We start from the raw sequence: 18,604 nt of genomic DNA on the forward strand, positions 1-18,604 counted from the left end.
GCAGACACACCACTCTAAATCCTTTGATGCCGTCTACCCTAGTTCCTTATCACAGGGGACAGTTGTAATACTCGTCACTACATCCTGAATCAGAAGGTTGTCTGGTCCCTCAGTAAAGTCCCGTAGATGTCTTCATTACTCATCACTACATCCTGAATCAGAAGGTTGTCTGGTCCTGAATCAGAAGGTTGTCTGGTCCTGAATCAGAAGGTTGTCTGGTCCCTCAGTAAAGTCCTGTAGATCTCTTCATTACTCATCACTACATCCTGAATCAGAAGGTTGTCTGGTCCCTCGGTAAAGTCCCGTAGATCTCTTCATTACATCCTGAATCAGAAGGTTGTCTGGTCCTGAATCAGAGGGTTGTCTGGTCCCTCGGTAAAGTCCCGTAGATCTCTTCATTACATCCTGAATCAGAAGGTTGTCTGGTCCTGAATCAGAAGGTTGTCTGGTCTCTCAGTAAAGTCCCGTATATCTCTCCATTACTCATCACTACATACTGAATCAAAAGGTTGTCTGGTCCTGAATCAGAAGGTTGTCTGGTCCTGAATCAGAAGGTTGTCTGGTCCCTCGGTAAAGTCCCGTAGATCTCTCCATTACTCATCACTACATCCTGAATCAGAAGGTTGTCTGGTCCTGAATCAGAAGGTTGTCTGGTCCCTCGGTAAAGTCCCGTAGATGTCTTCATTACTCATCACTACATCCTGAATCAGAAGGTTGTCTGGTCCTGAATCAGAAGGTTGTCTGGTCATGAATCAAAAGGTTGTCTGGTCCCTCTGTAAAGTCCCGTAGATCTCTTCATTAGTCATCACTACATCCTGAATCAGAAGGTTGTCTGGTCCTGAATCAGAAGGTTGTCTGGTCCTGAATCAGAAGGTTGTCTGGTCCCTCGGTAAAGTCCCGTAGATCTCTCCATTACTCATCACTACATCCTGAATCAGAAGGTTGTCTGGTCCTGAATCAGAAGGTTGTCTGGTCCTGAATCAGAAGGTTGTCTGGTCCTGAATCAGAAGGTTGTCTGGTCCTAAATCAGAGGGTTGTCTGGTCCCTCGGTAAAGTCCCGTAGATCTCTCCATTACTCATCACTACATCCTGAATCAGAAGGTTGTCTGGTCATGAATCAGAAGGTTGTCTGGTCCCTCGGTAAAGTCCCGTAGATCTCTTCATTACTCATCACTACATCCTGAATCAGAAGGTTGTCTGGTCCCTCTGTAACGTCCCGTAGATCTCTTCATTACATCCTGATTTAGAAGGTTGTCTGGTCCTGAATCAGAAGGTTGTCTGGTCCTGAATCAGAAGGTTGTCTGGTCCCTCTGTAAAGTCCCGTAGATCTCTTCATTACTCATCACTACATCCTGAATCAGAAGGTTGTCTGGTCCCTCGGTAAAGTCCCGTATATCTCTCCATTACTCATCACTACATCCTGAATCAGAAGGTTGTCTGGTCCCTCGGTAAAGTCCCGTATATCTCTCCATTACTCATCACTACATCCTGAATCAGAAGGTTGTCTGGTCCCTCAGTAAAGTCCCGTAGATCTCTCCATTACTCATCACTACATCCTGAATCAGAAGGTTGTCTGGTCCCTCGGTAAAGTCCCGTATATCTCTCCATTACTCATCACTACATCCTGAATCAGAAGGTTGTCTGGTCCCTCGGTAAAGTCCCGTATATCTCTCCATTACTCATCACTACATCCTGAATCAGAGGGTTGTCTGGTCCTGAATCAGAAGGTTGTCTGGTCCCTCGGTAGAGTCCCATAGATCTCTTCATTACATCCTGAATCAGAAGTTTGTCTGGTCCCTCGGTAAAGTCCCATAGATGTCTCCATTACTCATCACTACATCCTGAATCAGAAGGTGGTCTGGTCCCTCGGTAAAGTCCCGTAGATCTCTCCATTACTCATCACTACATCCTGAATCAGAAGGTTGTCTGGTCCTGAATCAGAAGGTTGTCTGGTCCCTCAGTAAAGTCTCGTAGATCTCTCCATTACTCATCACTACATCCTGAATCAGAAGGTTGTCTGGTCCTGAATCAGAGGGTTGTCTGGTCCCTCAGTAAAGTCCTGTAGATCTCTTCATTACTCCCACTTTGTTTTCAAACTTCCCAGTTGAAGTATACCAATATAAGTGTTGGTTAACTCCTGAGGTCCCTCTTGTCTCCAGTAAGTTAAAGGTAATTCCTCTTTTTAGTTTGAGCTCTCCTCGTCTGGGTTCCCCGGTACCACGAGGGCAGTTTAAACCCCTAATGATGAATGAGTTCACTGAGATTTGGATTCCCCGGTACCACGAGGGCAGTTTAAACCCCTAATGATGAATGAGCACTGAGATTTGGGTTCCCCGGTACCACTAGGGCAGTTTAAACCCCTAATGATGAATGAGTTCACTGAGATTTGAGTTCCCCGGTACCACTAGGGCAGTTTAAACCCCTAATGATGAATGAGTTCACTGAGATTTGGGTTCCCCGGTACCACTAGGGCAGTTTAAACCCCTAATGATGAATGAGTTCACTGAGATTTGAGTTCCCCGGTACCACTAGGGCAGTTTAAACCCCTAATGATGAATGAGCACTGAGATTTGGGTTCCCCGGTACCACTAGGGCAGTTTAAACCCCTAATGATGAATGAGTTCACTGAGATTTGGATTCCCCGGTACCACTAGGGCAGTTTAAACCCCTAATGATGAATGAGTTCACTGAGATTTGGGTTCCGCGGTACCACTAGGGCAGTTTAAACCCCTAATGATGAATGAGTTCACTGAGATTTGGGTCCCCCGGTACCACTAGGGCAGTTTAAACCCCTAATGATGAATGAGTTCACTGAGATTTGGGTTCCCCGGTACCACTAGGGCAGTTTAAACCCCTAATGATGAATGAGTTCACTGAGATTTGGGTTCCCCGGGACCACTAGGGCAGTTTAAACCCCTAATGATGAATGAGTTCACTGAGATTTGGGTTCCCCGGTACCACTAGGGCAGTTTAAACCCCTAATGATGAATGAGTTCACTGAGATTTGGGTTCCCCGGTACCACTAGGGCAGTTAAAACCCCTAATGATGAATGAGCTCTCCTCGTCTGGATTCCCCGGTACCACTAGGGCAGTTTAAACCCCTAATGATGAATGAGCACTGAGATTTGGGTTCCCCGGTACCACTATGACAGTTTAAACCCCTAATGATGAATGAGCACTGAGATTTGGGTTCCCCGGTACCACTAGGGCAGTTTAAACCCCTAATGATGAATGAGCACTGAGATTTGGGTTCCCCGGTACCACTAGGGCAGTTTAAACCCCTAATGATGAATGAGCTCTCCTCGTCTGGATTCCCCGGTACCACTAGGGCAGTTTAAACCCCTAATGATGAATGAGCACTGAGATTTGGGTTCCCCGGTACCACTATGACAGTTTAAACCCCTAATGATGAATGAGCACTGAGATTTGGGTTCCCCGGTACCACTAGGGCAGTTTAAACCCCTAATGATGAATGAGCACTGAGATTTGGGTTCCCCGGTACCACTAGGGCAGTTTAAACCCCTAATGATGAATGAGCACTGAGATTTGGGTTCCCCGGTACCACTATGACAGTTTAAACCCCTAATGATGAATGAGCACTGAGATTTGGGTTCCCCGGTACCACTAGGGCAGTTTAAACCCCTAATGATGAATGAGCACTGAGATTTGGATTCCCCGGTACCACTAGGGCAGTTTAAACCCCTAATGATGAATGAGCACTGAGATTTGGGTTCCCCGGGACCACTATGACAGTTTAAACCCCTAATGATGAATGAGCACTGAGATTTGGGTTCCCCGGTACCACTAGGGCAGTTTAAACCCCTAATGATGAATGAGCACTGAGATTTGGGTTCCCCGGTACCACTAGGGCAGTTTAAACCCCTAATGATGAATGAGCTCTCCTCGTCTGGGTTCCCCGGTACCACTAGGGCAGTTTAAACCCCTAATGATGAATGAGCTCTCCTCGTCTGGGTTCCCCGGTACCACTAGGGCAGTTTAAACCCCTAATGATGAATGAGATCACTGAGATTTGGGTTCCCCGGTACCACTAGGGCAGTTTAAACCCCTAATGATGAATGAGATCACTGAGATTTGGGTTCCCCGGTACCACTAGGACAGTTTAAACCCCTAATGATGAATGAGTTCACTGAGATTTGGGTTCCCCGGTACCACTAGGGCAGTTTAAACCCCTAATGATGAATGAGTTCACTGAGATTTGGGTTCCCCGGTACCACTAGGGCAGTTTAAACCCCTAATGATGAATGAGTTCACTGAGATTTGGGTTCCCCGGTACCACTAGGGCAGTTTAAACCCCTAATGATGAATGAGTTCACTGAGATTTGGGTTCCCCGGTACCACTAGGGCAGTTTAAACCCCTAATGATGAATGAGTTCACTGAGATTTGGGTTCCCCGGTACCACTAGGGCAGTTTAAACCCCTAATGATGAATGAGTTCACTGAGATTTGGGTTCCCCGGTACCACTAGGGCAGTTTAAACCCCTAATGATGAATGAGTTCACTGAGATTTGGGTTCCCCGGTACCACTAGGGCAGTTTAAACCCCTAATGATGAATGAGTTCACTGAGATTTGGGTTCCCCGGTACCACTAGGGCAGTTTAAACCCCCTAATGATGAATGAGTTCACTGAGATTTGGGTTCCCCGGGACCACTAGGGCAGTTTAAACCCCTAATGATGAATGAGCTCTCCTCGTCTGGGTTCCCCGGTACCACTAGGGCAGTTTAAACCCCTAATCAGATGTGTAATCGTTTTGATGAAATGTCATTTAATGTATCTGTGTCTGTTACTGTATCTTGTAGTTTAAATATTTGTATTGTTTCTTGTATTGATCATATTGATTATTGGAATTGTTGTCCTCACGGCACCATTGGAAATGAGACGCGAGGTCTCAATGGAATCCCCTGTAAAAAATAACATTCTCTCTCAATTCAACTACATTCAAGTGGCTTTATTGGCATGGGAAACATGAGTTAACATTTCCCAAAGCAAGTGGAAGTAGATAATATACAAAAGTGAAAAAAACAACACAATATAAAATGAACAGTAAACATGACGTTCTCTGTCTGCAGCAACGGTCCACTGTAGCTTCCATGATGCACAGACAGGAGACTGTGGAGTGTCTGAAGAAGTTCAACGCCAGGAGAAAACTCAAGGTAACACTAACTCTTTCACTGTCCTCTGTTCTATTCAGAGACTCAAGGGATGTGTCTCTCCCTATACCCTATTCCCTATACTCTATTCCCTATTCCCTATACCATGTACTACTGTCTACCCAGAGCTCTATACCCTATTCCCTATACCGTGTCTAACCAGATCTCTATTCCCTATTCCTTATTCCCTATACCCTATTCCCTATACCATGTACTACTGTCTACACAGAGCTCTATACCCTATTCCCCCTGTACCGTGTCTAACCAGATCTCTATACCCTATACCATGTACTACTGTCTACACAGAGCTCTATACCCTATTCCCCCTACACCGTGTCTAACCAGATCTCTATACCCTATACCATGTACTATTGCCTACCCAGAGCTCTATACCCTATATCCTATACCCTATTCCATATACCCTATTCATTATTCCCTATACCCTATTCCCTATACAATGTACTACTGTCTACCCAGAACTCTATACCCTATTCCCAATACCCTATTCCTTATACCCTATTCCCTATACCATGCACTACTGTCTACCCAGAGCTCTATACCCTATTCCCTATACCCTATTTCCTGTTCCCTATACCCTATTCCCTATACTATGCACTACTGTATACCCAGAGCTCTATTCCCTATACCCTATTCCCTATACCCTATTCCATGTTTCCTATACCTTATTTCCTGTACCCTATACTCTATTCCCTATACCTTATACCCTATTCCTTATACCCTATGCCCTATTCCCTGTACCCTATACTCTATTCCCTAAACCTTATACCCTATTCCTTATACCCTATTCCCTGTACCCTATACTTTATTCCCTATACCTTATACCCTATTCCCTATTCCTTATACCCTATACCCTATTCCATATTCTCTGTACCCTATACTCTATTCCCTATTCCCAATACCTTATACCCTATTCCCTATTCCTTATACCCTATACCCTATTCCTTATACCCTATACCCTATTCCCTATTCCCTATTCCCTATTCCCTATTCCTTATACCCTATTCCCTATTCCTTATACCCTATACCCTATTCCCTATTCCTTATACCCTATTCCCTATTCCTTATACCCTATACCCTATTCCCTATTCCCTATTCCGTATACCCTATTCCCTATTCCCTGTACCCTATACTCTATTCCCTATTCCCTATTCCTTATACCCTATTCCCTATTCCTTATACCCTACACCCTATTACCTATTCCCTATTCCCTATTCCTTATACCCTATTCCCTATTCCCTATTCCGTATACCCTATTCCTTATACCCTATTCCCTATTCCCTATTCCGTATACCCTATTCCTTATACCCTATTCCCTATTCCCTATTCCTTATACCCTATTCCTTATACCCTATTCCCTATTCCCTATTCCGTGCACTACTACAAGGCCCATAGATGTCTGATCAAAAGGACTTTTCAACCATTGTTCGTTTGTTCATAGTATTTAATTAATTAATTAATTAGACTTCATAGTATTTAATTAATTAATTAGACGTCATAGTATTTAATTAATTAATTAGACTTCATAGTATTTAATTAATTAATTAGACTTCATAGTATTTAATTAATTAATTAGACTCCATAGTATTTAATTAATTAATTAGACTTCATAGTATTTAATTAATTAATTAGACTTCATAGTATTTAATTAATTAATTAGACTTCATAGTATTTAATTAATTAATTAGACTTCATAGTATTTAATTAATTAATTAGACTTCATAGTATTTAATTAATTAATTAGACTTCATAGTATTTAATTAATTAATTAGACTTCATAGTATTTAATTAATTAATTAGACTTCATAGTATTTAATTAATTAATTAGACTTCATAGTATTTAATTAATTAATTAGACTTCATAGTATTTAATTATACACTTCTGTTTCTGTTTATTATTGTCAAAAAGAAAATATCACAATAAATATCCTTTAATTAAAAAGAGTAGTGCCTTTTATAGGGAAGAGGGCACCCTTTGGGACGTAGCCAAGCACACACCCTTTTATAGGGACTAGGGCACCCTTTGGAATGTAGCCAAGCACACACCCTTTTATAGGGACTAGGGCACCCTTTGGAATGTAGCCAAGCACACACCCTTTTATAGGGAATAGGGCACCCTTTGGGATGTAGCCAAGCACACACCCTTCTCTTTCTCACCCCCTTTTCCACCTGCTTTGAAATGATCAGCCCTTCAGTAGAGACTATAGTAACACTGCTGTTGTCTGGTGAAATGATCAGCCCTTCAGTAGAGACTATAGTAACACTGCTGTTGTCTGGTGAAATGATCAGCCCTTCAGTAGAGACTATACTACCACTGCTGTTGTCTGGTGAAATGATCAGCCCTTCAGTAGAGACTATACTACCACTGCTGTTGTCTGGTGAAATGATCAGCCCTTCAGTAGAGACTATACTACCACTGCTGTTGTCTGGTGAAATGATCAGCCCTTCAGTAGAGACTATACTACCACTGCTGTTGAAATGATCAGCCCTTCAGTAGAGACTATAGTACCACTGCTGTTGTCTGGTGAAATGATCAGCCCTTCAGTAGAGACTATACTACCACTGCTGTTGTCTGGTGAAATGATCAGCCCTTCAGTAGAGACTATACTACCACTGCTGTTGAAATGATCAGCCCGTCAGTAGAGACTATAGTACCACTGCTGTTGTCTAGTGGCCCTTCAGTAGAGACTATACTACCACTGCTGTTGTCTGGTGAAATGATCAGCCCTTCAGTAGAGACTATACTACCACTGCTGGTGAAATGATCAGCCCTTCAGTAGAGACTATACTACCACTGCTGGTGAAATGATCAGCCCTTCAGTAGAGACTATAGTACCACTGCTGTTGTCTGGTGAAATGATCAGCCTTTCAGTAGAGACTATACTACCACTGCTGTTCTTCTTCTCTCTTTTTATTAGCATTTCTCTTTTCTAAAATTCTTTAATTAGTGAATTGCTCTCTCTTCCCCTCCTCTTTTCTGCTCTCTCTTCCACTCCTCTTTTCTGCTCTCTTCCCCTCCTCTTTTCTGCTCTCTCTTCCCCTCCTCTTTTCTGCTCTCTCCTCCCCTGCTCTTTTCTGCTCTCTCCTCCCCTCCTCTTTCTGCTCTCTCCTCCCCTCCTCTTTTCTGCTCTCCATCCTTCCCTCCTTTCTTTCTGTCCCCTCCACTCTTTCAGGGAGCCATTTTGACCACTCTGCTGGTAACAAAAAACTTCTCAGGTACGTCCTTCTCTCTCTCTCTCTCTGTCCTTCACTCTCTCTCTCTGTTCTCTCCCTCTGTATCTCTCTGTCCATTGCTCTCTCTCTGTTCTCTCCCTCTGTCTCTCTCTCTTTCTCGCTGTCTCTCTCTCTCTCTGTTCTCTCCCTCTGTCTCTCTCTCTGTCTCTCTCTCTGTTCATTGCTCTCTCTCTGTTCTCTCCCTCTGTCTCTCTTTCTCACTGTCTCTCTCTCTCTCTGTCTCTCTCTCTGTCTCGCTTTCTCGCTCTCTCTCTCTCTTTGTCCTCTCTCTTTCTCTCTGTCTCTCGCTCTGTCTCTCGCTCTGTCTCTCTCTCTCTCTCTCTCTGTCTCTCTGTCTCTGTCTCTCTCTCTGTCCTTTGCTCTCTCTCTGTTCTCTCCCTCTGTCTCTCTTTCTCACTGTCTCTCTCTCTTTGTCCTCTCTCTCTGTCTCTATCTCTCTCTTTCTCTCTCTCTCTTTCTCTCTCTCTCTCTCTCTCTCTCTCTCTCTCTCTCTCCCTCTCTCTCTCTCTCTCTCTCTCCCTCTCTGTCTCTCTCTCTCTCTGTGTGTGTAAAACTCCAAAAGTAATTTCACTTTACTACCCATATCTGTCTGTTTTGCAGTTATTTTGATTCATGTTTTTCTTTAGAATTAAATAATCTGATTTTATTTTTACTTTACAATTAATAATTTTCTTCTTTTTAATTGTTTTTTTTATTTCTTTACATCCTTTGTTTGGGATGTGGTACCCTCGAGGTAAGAACTCACTTCCTCTCCGTCAGCCAATCAGTGGCCAGTGTTTCATGTCACTTCCTCTCAGTCAGCCAATCAGTGGCCAGGGCCTCATGTCACACCCTTTGTCGGTACTCTTATACCCCTTTCACACAATATCGGGCCGATCCCAACCAAACTGTGCTGGCTCTGATATTTTCTTGTCTCATTGTCTCTTGTCGGCACGGTTACAGTAACTATGGAGGATGCGTAACCAGGCCGGCTCAGTACAGCTTGGATTGGTTCGACTCCGTAGTGTGAAAATTCCCTTTTAAGACATCTTGATTTTATAATAGTACATTAGTGAATGTAGTATATATATATATATATATATATATATACACATTGCATTGGGAAGTATGGAGATACCTTGACTTTATCCACATTTTGTTACGTTACAGCCTTATTCTAAAATGGATTTAATTGTTGTTTATCAATCTACACACAATACCCCATAATAACAAAGCAAAAACGTATGTTAAAAAAACAACTGAAATCTTGTTTCTCATGTGGTCTGAGTGTCCTTTTGGTGCCTTTTGGCAAACTCCAAGCGGGCTGTCATGTGCCTTTTACTGAGGAGTGGCTTCCGTCTGGCCACTCTACCATAAAGGCCTGATTGGTGGAGTGCTGCAGAGATGGTTGTCCTTCTGGAAGGTTCTCCCATCTCCACAGAGATGGGAGCTCTGTCAGAGTGACCATCGGGTTCTTGGTCACTTCCCTGATCAAGGCCCTTCTCCGCCGATTGCTCAGTTTACTCAGAGGCCACTGCGTTCTTGGGGACCTTCAACGCTGCAGAAATGTTTTGGTACCCTCCTCCAGATCTGTGCCTCGACACAATCCTGTCTCGGAGCTCTACGGACAATTCCTTCAGACCTCATGGCTTTGTTTTCGCTCTGTCAACTCTGGGATTTTATATAGACAGGTGTGTTCCTTTCCAAATCATGTCAAATCAGTTGAGTTTACCACAGGTGGACTCCAATCAAGTTGTAGAAACATCTCAAGGATGATCAATGGAAACAGGATGCACCTGAACTCAATTTAGAGTCTCATAGCGAAGGGTCTGAATACTGATGTAAATACGGCATCTGTTTCTAAAAACCTCTTTTCACTTTGCCATTATGGGGTATTGTGTGCAGATTGCTGAGGATTTTTTTTAAATGTAATACATTTTAGAATGAGGCTGTAACGTAACAAAATATGGGAAAAAGTGAAGGGGTCTGAATACTTTCTGAATGCACTGTATATAAACAGGATGTTGTGAATACAGTACATTCACATCCACAGAATACTTAATGTAGTATATATACAATATATATGCAGTATATTATGAATAGTGAATATGGTACATCCACAGAATACTTCATGTAGTATATATACAGTATATCTGCAGTATATTATGAATAGTGAATATAGTACATTCACAGAATACTTCATGTAGTATATATACAGTATATATGCAGTATATTATGAATAGTGAATATAGTACATTCACAGAATACTTCATGTAGTATATATACAGTATATATGCAGTATATTATGAATAGTGAATATAGTACATCCACAGAATACTTCATGTAGTATATATACAGTATATATGCAGTATATTATGAATAGTGAATATAGTACATTCACATTCACAGAATACTTCATGTAGTATATACACAGTATATATGCAGTATATTATGAATAGTGAATATAGTACATCCACAGAATACTTCATGTAGTATATATACAGTATATATGCAGTATATTATGAATAGTGAATATAGTACATCCACAGAATACTTCATGTAGTATATATACAGTATATATGCAGTATTCATGTAGTATATACTATATGTAGAATATGTTGTAGCATGACGATGCAGATGCATGCAATGATTTAATACCATGACTTTAATACCATGACTTTAATACCATGACTTTAATACTGACTTTAATACCATGACTTTAATACTGACTTTAATACCATGACTTTAATACCATGACTTTAATACCATGACTTTAATACCATGACTTTAATACCATTACTTTAATACCATGACTTTAATACCATGACTTTAATACCATGACTTTAATACTGACTTTAATACCATGACTTAATACCATGACTTAATACCATGACTTAATACCATGACTTTAATACCATGACTTAATACCATGACTTAATACCATGACTTAATACCATGACTTTAATACCATGACTTAATACCATGACTTTAATACCATGACTTAATACCATGACTTAATACCATGACTTTAATACCATGACTTAATACCATGACTTTAATACCATGACTTAATACCATGACTTAATACCATGACTTAATACCATGACTTAATACCATGACTTAATACCATGACTTTAATACTGACTTTAATACCATGACTTAATACCATGACTTTAATACCATGACTTAATACCATGACTTAATACCATGACTTTAATACCATGACTTTAATACCATGACTTTAATACCATGACTTTAATACCATGACTTTAATACCATGACTTTAATACTGACTTTAATACCATGACTTTAATACCATGACTTAATACCATGACTTAATACCATGACTTTAATACCATGACTTTAATACTGACTTTAATACCATGACTTTAATACTGACTTTAATACTGACTTTAATACTGACTTTAATACCATGACTTTAATACTGACTTTAATACCATGACTTTAATACTGACTTTAATACTGACTTTAATACCATGACTTTAATGCTGACTTTAATACTGACTTTAATACCATGACTTTAATACCATGACTTTAATACTGACTTTAATACCATGACTTTAATACTGACTTTAATACCATGACTTTAATACCATGACTTTAATACTGACTTTAATACCATGACTTTAATACTGACTTTAATACTGACTTTAATACTGACTTTAATACTGACTTTAATACCATGACTTTAATGCTGACTTTAATACTGACTTTAATACTGACTTTAATACTGACTTTAATACTGACTTTAATACTGACTTTAATACCATGACTTTAATACTAACTTTAATACTGACTTTAATACCATGACTTTAATACCATGACTTTAATACTGACTTTAATACTGACTTTAATACTGACTTTAATACCATGACTTTAATACTGACTTTAATACTGACTTTAATACTGACTTTAATACCATGACTTTAATACTGACTTTAATACTGACTTTAATACCATGACTTTAATACTGACTTTAATACTGACTTTAATACCATGACTTTAATACTGACTTTAATGCTGACTTTAATACTGACTTTAATACTGACTTTAATACCATGACTTTAATACTGACTTTAATACCATGACTTTAATACTGACTTTAATACTGACTTTAATACTGACTTTAATGCTGACTTTAATACTGACTTTAATACTGACTTTAATACCATGACTTTAATACTGACTTTAATGCTGACTTTAATACTGACTTTAATACTGACTTTAATACCATGACTTTAATACTGACTTTAATATCATGACTTTAATACCATGACTTTAATACTGACTTTAATACTGACTTTAATACCATTACTTTAATACCACGACTTTAATACTGACTTTAATACTGACTTTAATACCATGACTTTAATACCATGACTGTAATACCATGACTTGAATACCATGACTTTAATACTGACTTTAATACCATGACTTTAATACTGACTTTAATACTGACTTTAATACCATGACTTTAATACCATTACTTTAATACCATGACTTTAATACTGACTTTAATACTGACTTTAATACCATGACTTTAATACTGACTTTAATACCATGACTTTAATACCATGACTTTAATACTGACTTTAATACTGACTTTAATACCATGACTTTAATACTGACTTTAATACCATGACTTTAATACCATGACTTTAATACCATGACTTTAATACTGACTTTAATACTGACTTTAATACCATGACTTTAATACTGACTTTAATACCATGACTTTAATACCATGACTTTAATACTGACTTTAATACTGACTTTAATACCATTACTTTAATACCACGACTTTAATACTGACTTTAATACTGACTTTAATACCATGACTTTAATACCATGACTGTAATACCATGACTGTAATACCATGACTTGAATACCATGACTTTAATACTGACTTTAATACCATGACTTTAATACTGACTTTAATACTGACTTTAATACCATGACTTTAATACCATTACTTTAATACCATGACTGTAATACTGACTTTAATACTGACTTTAATACCATTACTTTAATACCATTACTTTAATACCATGACTGTAATACTGACTTTAATACTGACTGTAATACCATGACTTTAATACTGACTTTAATACTGACTTTAATACCATGACTTTAATACCATTACTTTAATACCATGACTTTAATACTGACTTTAATACTGACTTTAATACCATGACTTTAATACTGACTTTAATACCATGACTTTAATACCATGACTTTAATACTGACTTTAATACTGACTTTAATACCATGACTTTAATACCATGACTTTAATACCATGACTTTAATACTGACTTTAATACCATGACTTTAATACTGACTTTAATACTGACTTTAATACCATGACTTTAATACTGACTTTAATACCATGACTTTAATACCATGACTTTAATACCATGACTTTAATACTGACTTTAATACTGACTTTAATACCATGACTTTAATACTGACTTTAATACCATGACTTTAATACCATGACTTTAATACTGACTTTAATACTGACTTTAATACCATTACTTTAATACCACGACTTTAATACTGACTTTAATACTGACTTTAATACCATGACTTTAATACCATGACTGTAATACCATGACTGTAATACCATGACTTGAATACCATGACTTTAATACTGACTTTAATACCATGACTTTAATACTGACTTTAATACTGACTTTAATACCATGACTTTAATACCATTACTTTAATACCATGACTGTAATACTGACTTTAATACTGACTTTAATACCATGACTTTAATACCATTACTTTAATACCATGACTTTAATACTGACTTTAATACTGACTTTAATACCATTACTTTAATACCATGACTTTAATACTGACTTTAATACTGACTTTAATACCATGACTTTAATACTGACTTTAATACCATGACTTTAATACTGACTTGAATACCATTACTTAATACCATTACTTAATACCATGACTTTAATACTGACTTCAATACTGACTTTAATACTGACTTTAATACCATGACTTTAATACCATGACTTTAATACTGACTTTAATACTGACTTTAATACTGACTTTAATACCATGACTTTAATACCATGACTTTAATACTGACTTTAATACCATGACTTTAATACTGACTTTAATACTGACTTTAATGCCATGACTTTAATACTGACTTTAATACCATGACTTTAATACCATGACTTTAATACTGACTTTAATACCATGACTTTAATACTGACTCTAATACTGACTTTAATACCATGACTTTAATACTGACTTTAATACCATGACTTTAATACCATGACTTTAATACTGACTTTAATACTGACTTTAATACCATTACTTTAATACCACGACTTTAATACTGACTTTAATACCATGACTTTAATACTGACTTTAATACCATGACTTTAATACTGACTTGAATACCATTACTTAATACCATTACTTAATACCATGACTTTAATACTGACTTCAATACTGACTTTAATACTGACTTTAATACCATGACTTTAATACCATGACTTTAATACTGACTTTAATACTGACTTTAATACTGACTTTAATACCATGACTTTAATACCATGACTTTAATACTGACTTTAATACCATGACTTTAATACTGACTTTAATACTGACTTTAATGCCATGACTTTAATACTGACTTTAATACCATGACTTTAATACTGACTCTAATACCATAACTTTAATATCACTGTATATTTGAAACGTTTTGAAACACAAGGAAACGTGTCTCTGTCATTTGACAGATTCAACCATTTAGTTGTTGTTTCAAAACGTTTCCTCTTGTTTTGAGTCTAATGAACACAGCCCTGTTGCACTATAGAGGCTTTTCTGTCTCTGTGAGAAACACTGGTGTTAACCTTCCTCTCTCTCTTCCTCTTCCTCTCTCTCTCTCTCTCTCTCTCTCTCTCTCTCTCTCTCTCTCTCTCTCTCTCTCTCTCTCTCTCTCTCTCTCTCTCTCTCTCTCTCTCTCTCTCTCTCTCTCTCTCTCTCTCTCTCTCTCTCTCTCTCTCTCTCTCTCTCTCTCTCTCTCTGTCTCTCTCTCTCTCTCTCTCTCTCTCTCTCTCTCTCTCTCTCTCTCTCTCTCTGTCTCTCTCTCTCTCTCTCTCTCTCTCTCTCTCTCTCTCTCTCTCTCTCTGTCTCTCTCTCTCTCTCTCTCTCTCTCTCTCTCTCTCTCTCTCTCTCTCTCTCTCTCTCTCTCTCTCTCTCTCTCTCTCTCTCTCTCTCTCTCTCTCTCTCTCTCTCTCTCTCTCTCTCTTCCCTCTTCCTCTCTCTCTCTCTCTCTCTCTCTCTCTCTCTCTCTCTCTCTCTCTCTCTCTCTCTCTCTCTCTCTCTCTGTCTCTGTCTCTCTCTCTCTCTCTCTCTCTCTCTCTCTCTCTCTCTCTCTCTCTCTCTCTCTCTCTCTCTCTCTCTCTCTCTCTCTCTCTCTCTCTCTCTCTCTCTCTCTCTCTCTCTCTCTCTCTCTCTCTCTCTCTCTCTCTCTCTCTCTCTCTCTCTCTCTCTCTCTCTCTCTCTCTCTCTCTCTCTCTCTCTCTCTCTCTCTCTCTCTCTCTCTCTCTCTCTCTCTCTCTCTCTCTCTGTGTCTCTCTCTCTCTCTCTCTCTCTCTCTCTCTCTCTCTCTCTCTCTCTCTCTCTCTCTCTCTCTCTCTCTCTCTCTCTCTCTCTCTCTCTCTCTCTCTCTCTCTCTCTCTCTCTCTCTCTTCCTCTCTCTCTCTCTCTCTCTCTCTCTCTCTCTCTCTCTCTCTCTCTCTCTCTCTCTCTCTCTCTCTCTCTCTCTCTCTCTCTCTCTCTCTCTCTCTCTCTCTCTCTCTCTCTCTCTCTCTCTCTCTCTCTCTCTCTCTCTCTCTCTCTCTCTCTCTCTCTCTCTCTCTCTCTCTCTCTCTCTCTCTCTCTCTCTCTCTCTCTCTCTCTCTCTCTCTCTCTCTCTCTCTCTCTCTCTCCTCTCTCTCTCTCTCTCTCTCTCTCTCTCTCTGTCTCTCTCTCTCTCTCTCTCTCTCTCTCTCTCTCTCTCTCTCTCTCTCTCTCTCTCTCTCTCTCTCTCTCTCTCTCTCTCTCTCTCTCTCTCTCTCTCTCTCTCTCTCTCTCTCTCTCTCTCTCTCCCCCTTCCTCTCTCTCTCTCTCTCTCTCTCTCTCTGTGTCTCTCTCTCTCTCTCTCTCTCTCTCTCTCTCTCTCTCTCTCTCTCTCTCTCTCTCTCTCTCTCTCTCTCTCTCTCTCTCTCTCCCTCCCTTCCTTCCTTCCTTCCTTCCTTCCTTCCTCTCTACAGCAGTCAAGAGTCTGCTGAACAAGAAGGCTGACGCCGTCAAGGTGAGTTTCTGGGGCAGCGTTCCAAATGGCTCCCTTTGGTTCCCTACGTTGTACACTACCTTTGGTCAGAGCCCTCTGTAGAAATCAGTGCACTAACATAGAGAGTAGGGTGCTGATTGGTCCTCTGAAGAAAGCAGTGCACTAACATAGAGAGTAAGGTGCTGATTGGCCCTGTGTGTTGTAATGTAACATAGAGAGTAGGTTGCTGATTGGCCCTCTGCAGAAAGCAGTGCACTAACATAGAGAGTAGGATGCTGATTGGCCCTGTGTGTTGTAATGTAACATAGAGAGTAAGGTGCTGATTGGCCCTGTGTGTTGTAATGTAACATAGAGAGTAAGGTGCTGATTGGCCCTGTGTGTTGTAATGTAACATAGAGAGTAAGTTGCTGATTGGCCCTCTGAAAGACAGCAGTGCACTAACATAGAGAGTAAGGTGCTGATTGGCCCTGTGTGTTGTAATGTAACATAGAGAGTAAGGTGCTGATTGGCCCTCTGAAAGAAAGCAGTGCACTAACATAGAGAGTAAGGTGCTGATTGGCCCTCTGCAGAAAGCAGTGCACTAACATAGAGAGTAAGGTGCTGATTGGTCCTGTGTTTTGTAATGTAACATAGAGAGTAAGTTGCTGATTGGTCCTGTGTTTTGTAATGTAACATAGAGAGTAAGGTGCTGATTGGCCCTCTGCAGAAAGCAGTGCACTAACATAGAGAGTAGGGTGCTGATTGGCCCTCTGCAGAAAGCAGTGCACTAACATAGAGAGTAGGGTGCTGATTGGCCCTCTGCAGAAAGCAGTGCACTAACATAGAGAGTAGGGTGCTGATTGGCCCTCTGCAGAAAGCAGTGCACTAACATAGAGAGTAAGGTGCTGATTGGTCCTGTGTTTTGTAATGTAACATAGAGAGTAAGGTGCTGATTGGTCCTGTGTTTTGTAATGTAACATAGAGAGTAAGGTACTGATTGGCCCTCTGCAGAAAGCAGTGCACTAACATAGAGAGTAAGGTGCTGATTGGCCCTGTGTGTTGTAATGTAACATAGAGAGTAAGGTGCTGATTGGCCCTGTGTTTTGTAATGTAACATAGAGAGTAGGGTGTTGATTGGCCCTCTGAAAGAAAGCAGTGCACTAACATAGAGAGTAAGGTGCTGATTGGTCCTGTGTTTTGTAATGTAACATAGAGAGTAGGGTGTTGATTGGCCCTCTGAAAGAAAGCAGTGCACTAACATAGAGAGTAAGGTGCTGATTGGTCCTGTGTGTTGTAATGTAACATAGAGAGTAGGATGCTGATTGGCCCTGTGTGTTGTAATGTAACATAGAGAGTAAGGTGCTGATTGGCCCTGTGTGTTGTAATGTAACATAGAGAGTAGGGTGTTGATTGGCCCTGTGTGTTGTAATGTAACATAGAGAGTAAGTTGCTGATTGGCCCTCTGAAAGAAAGCAGTGCACTAACATAGAGAGTAAGGTGCTGATTGGCCCTGTATTTTGTAATGTAACATAGAGAGTAGGATGCTGATTGGCCCTGTGTGTTGTAATGTAACATAGAGAGTAAGGTGCTGATTGGTCCTGTGTTTTGTAATGTAACATAGAGAGTAGGATGCTGATTGGCCCTGTGTGTTGTAATGTAACATAGAGAGTAAGGTGCTGATTGGTCCTGTGTTTTGTAATGTAACATAGAGAGTAGGATGCTGATTGGCCCTGTGTGTTGTAATGTAACATAGAGAGTAGGATGCTGATTGGCCCTGTGTGTTGTAATGTAACATAGAGAGTAGGGTGTTGATTGGCCCTGTGTGTTGTAATGTAACATAGAGAGTAGGGTGCTGATTGGTCCTGTGTGTTGTAATGTAACATAGAGAGTAGGATG

General features: G+C 39.8%; 1 protein-coding gene across 1 annotated transcript in view; it reads left to right on the forward strand.

Moving 5' to 3' along the window:
• The window catches only part of LOC139395344 (calcium/calmodulin-dependent protein kinase type II delta 2 chain-like), a 52,001-nt gene that overhangs the window by 14,870 nt on the left and 18,527 nt on the right, over nucleotides 1-18,604 (forward strand). The window contains exons 7-9 of the mRNA XM_071142911.1: nucleotides 5,089-5,172; nucleotides 8,361-8,403; nucleotides 16,713-16,750. Coding sequence (XP_070999012.1) covers nucleotides 5,089-5,172; nucleotides 8,361-8,403; nucleotides 16,713-16,750 — 165 coding nt within the window. The remainder of the gene's footprint in view (nucleotides 1-5,088; nucleotides 5,173-8,360; nucleotides 8,404-16,712; nucleotides 16,751-18,604) is intronic.

The sequence above is a fragment of the Oncorhynchus clarkii genome, unplaced genomic scaffold, assembly GCF_045791955.1.
Source record: "Oncorhynchus clarkii lewisi isolate Uvic-CL-2024 unplaced genomic scaffold, UVic_Ocla_1.0 unplaced_contig_10815_pilon_pilon, whole genome shotgun sequence".
NCBI lineage: Eukaryota > Metazoa > Chordata > Actinopteri > Salmoniformes > Salmonidae > Oncorhynchus > Oncorhynchus clarkii.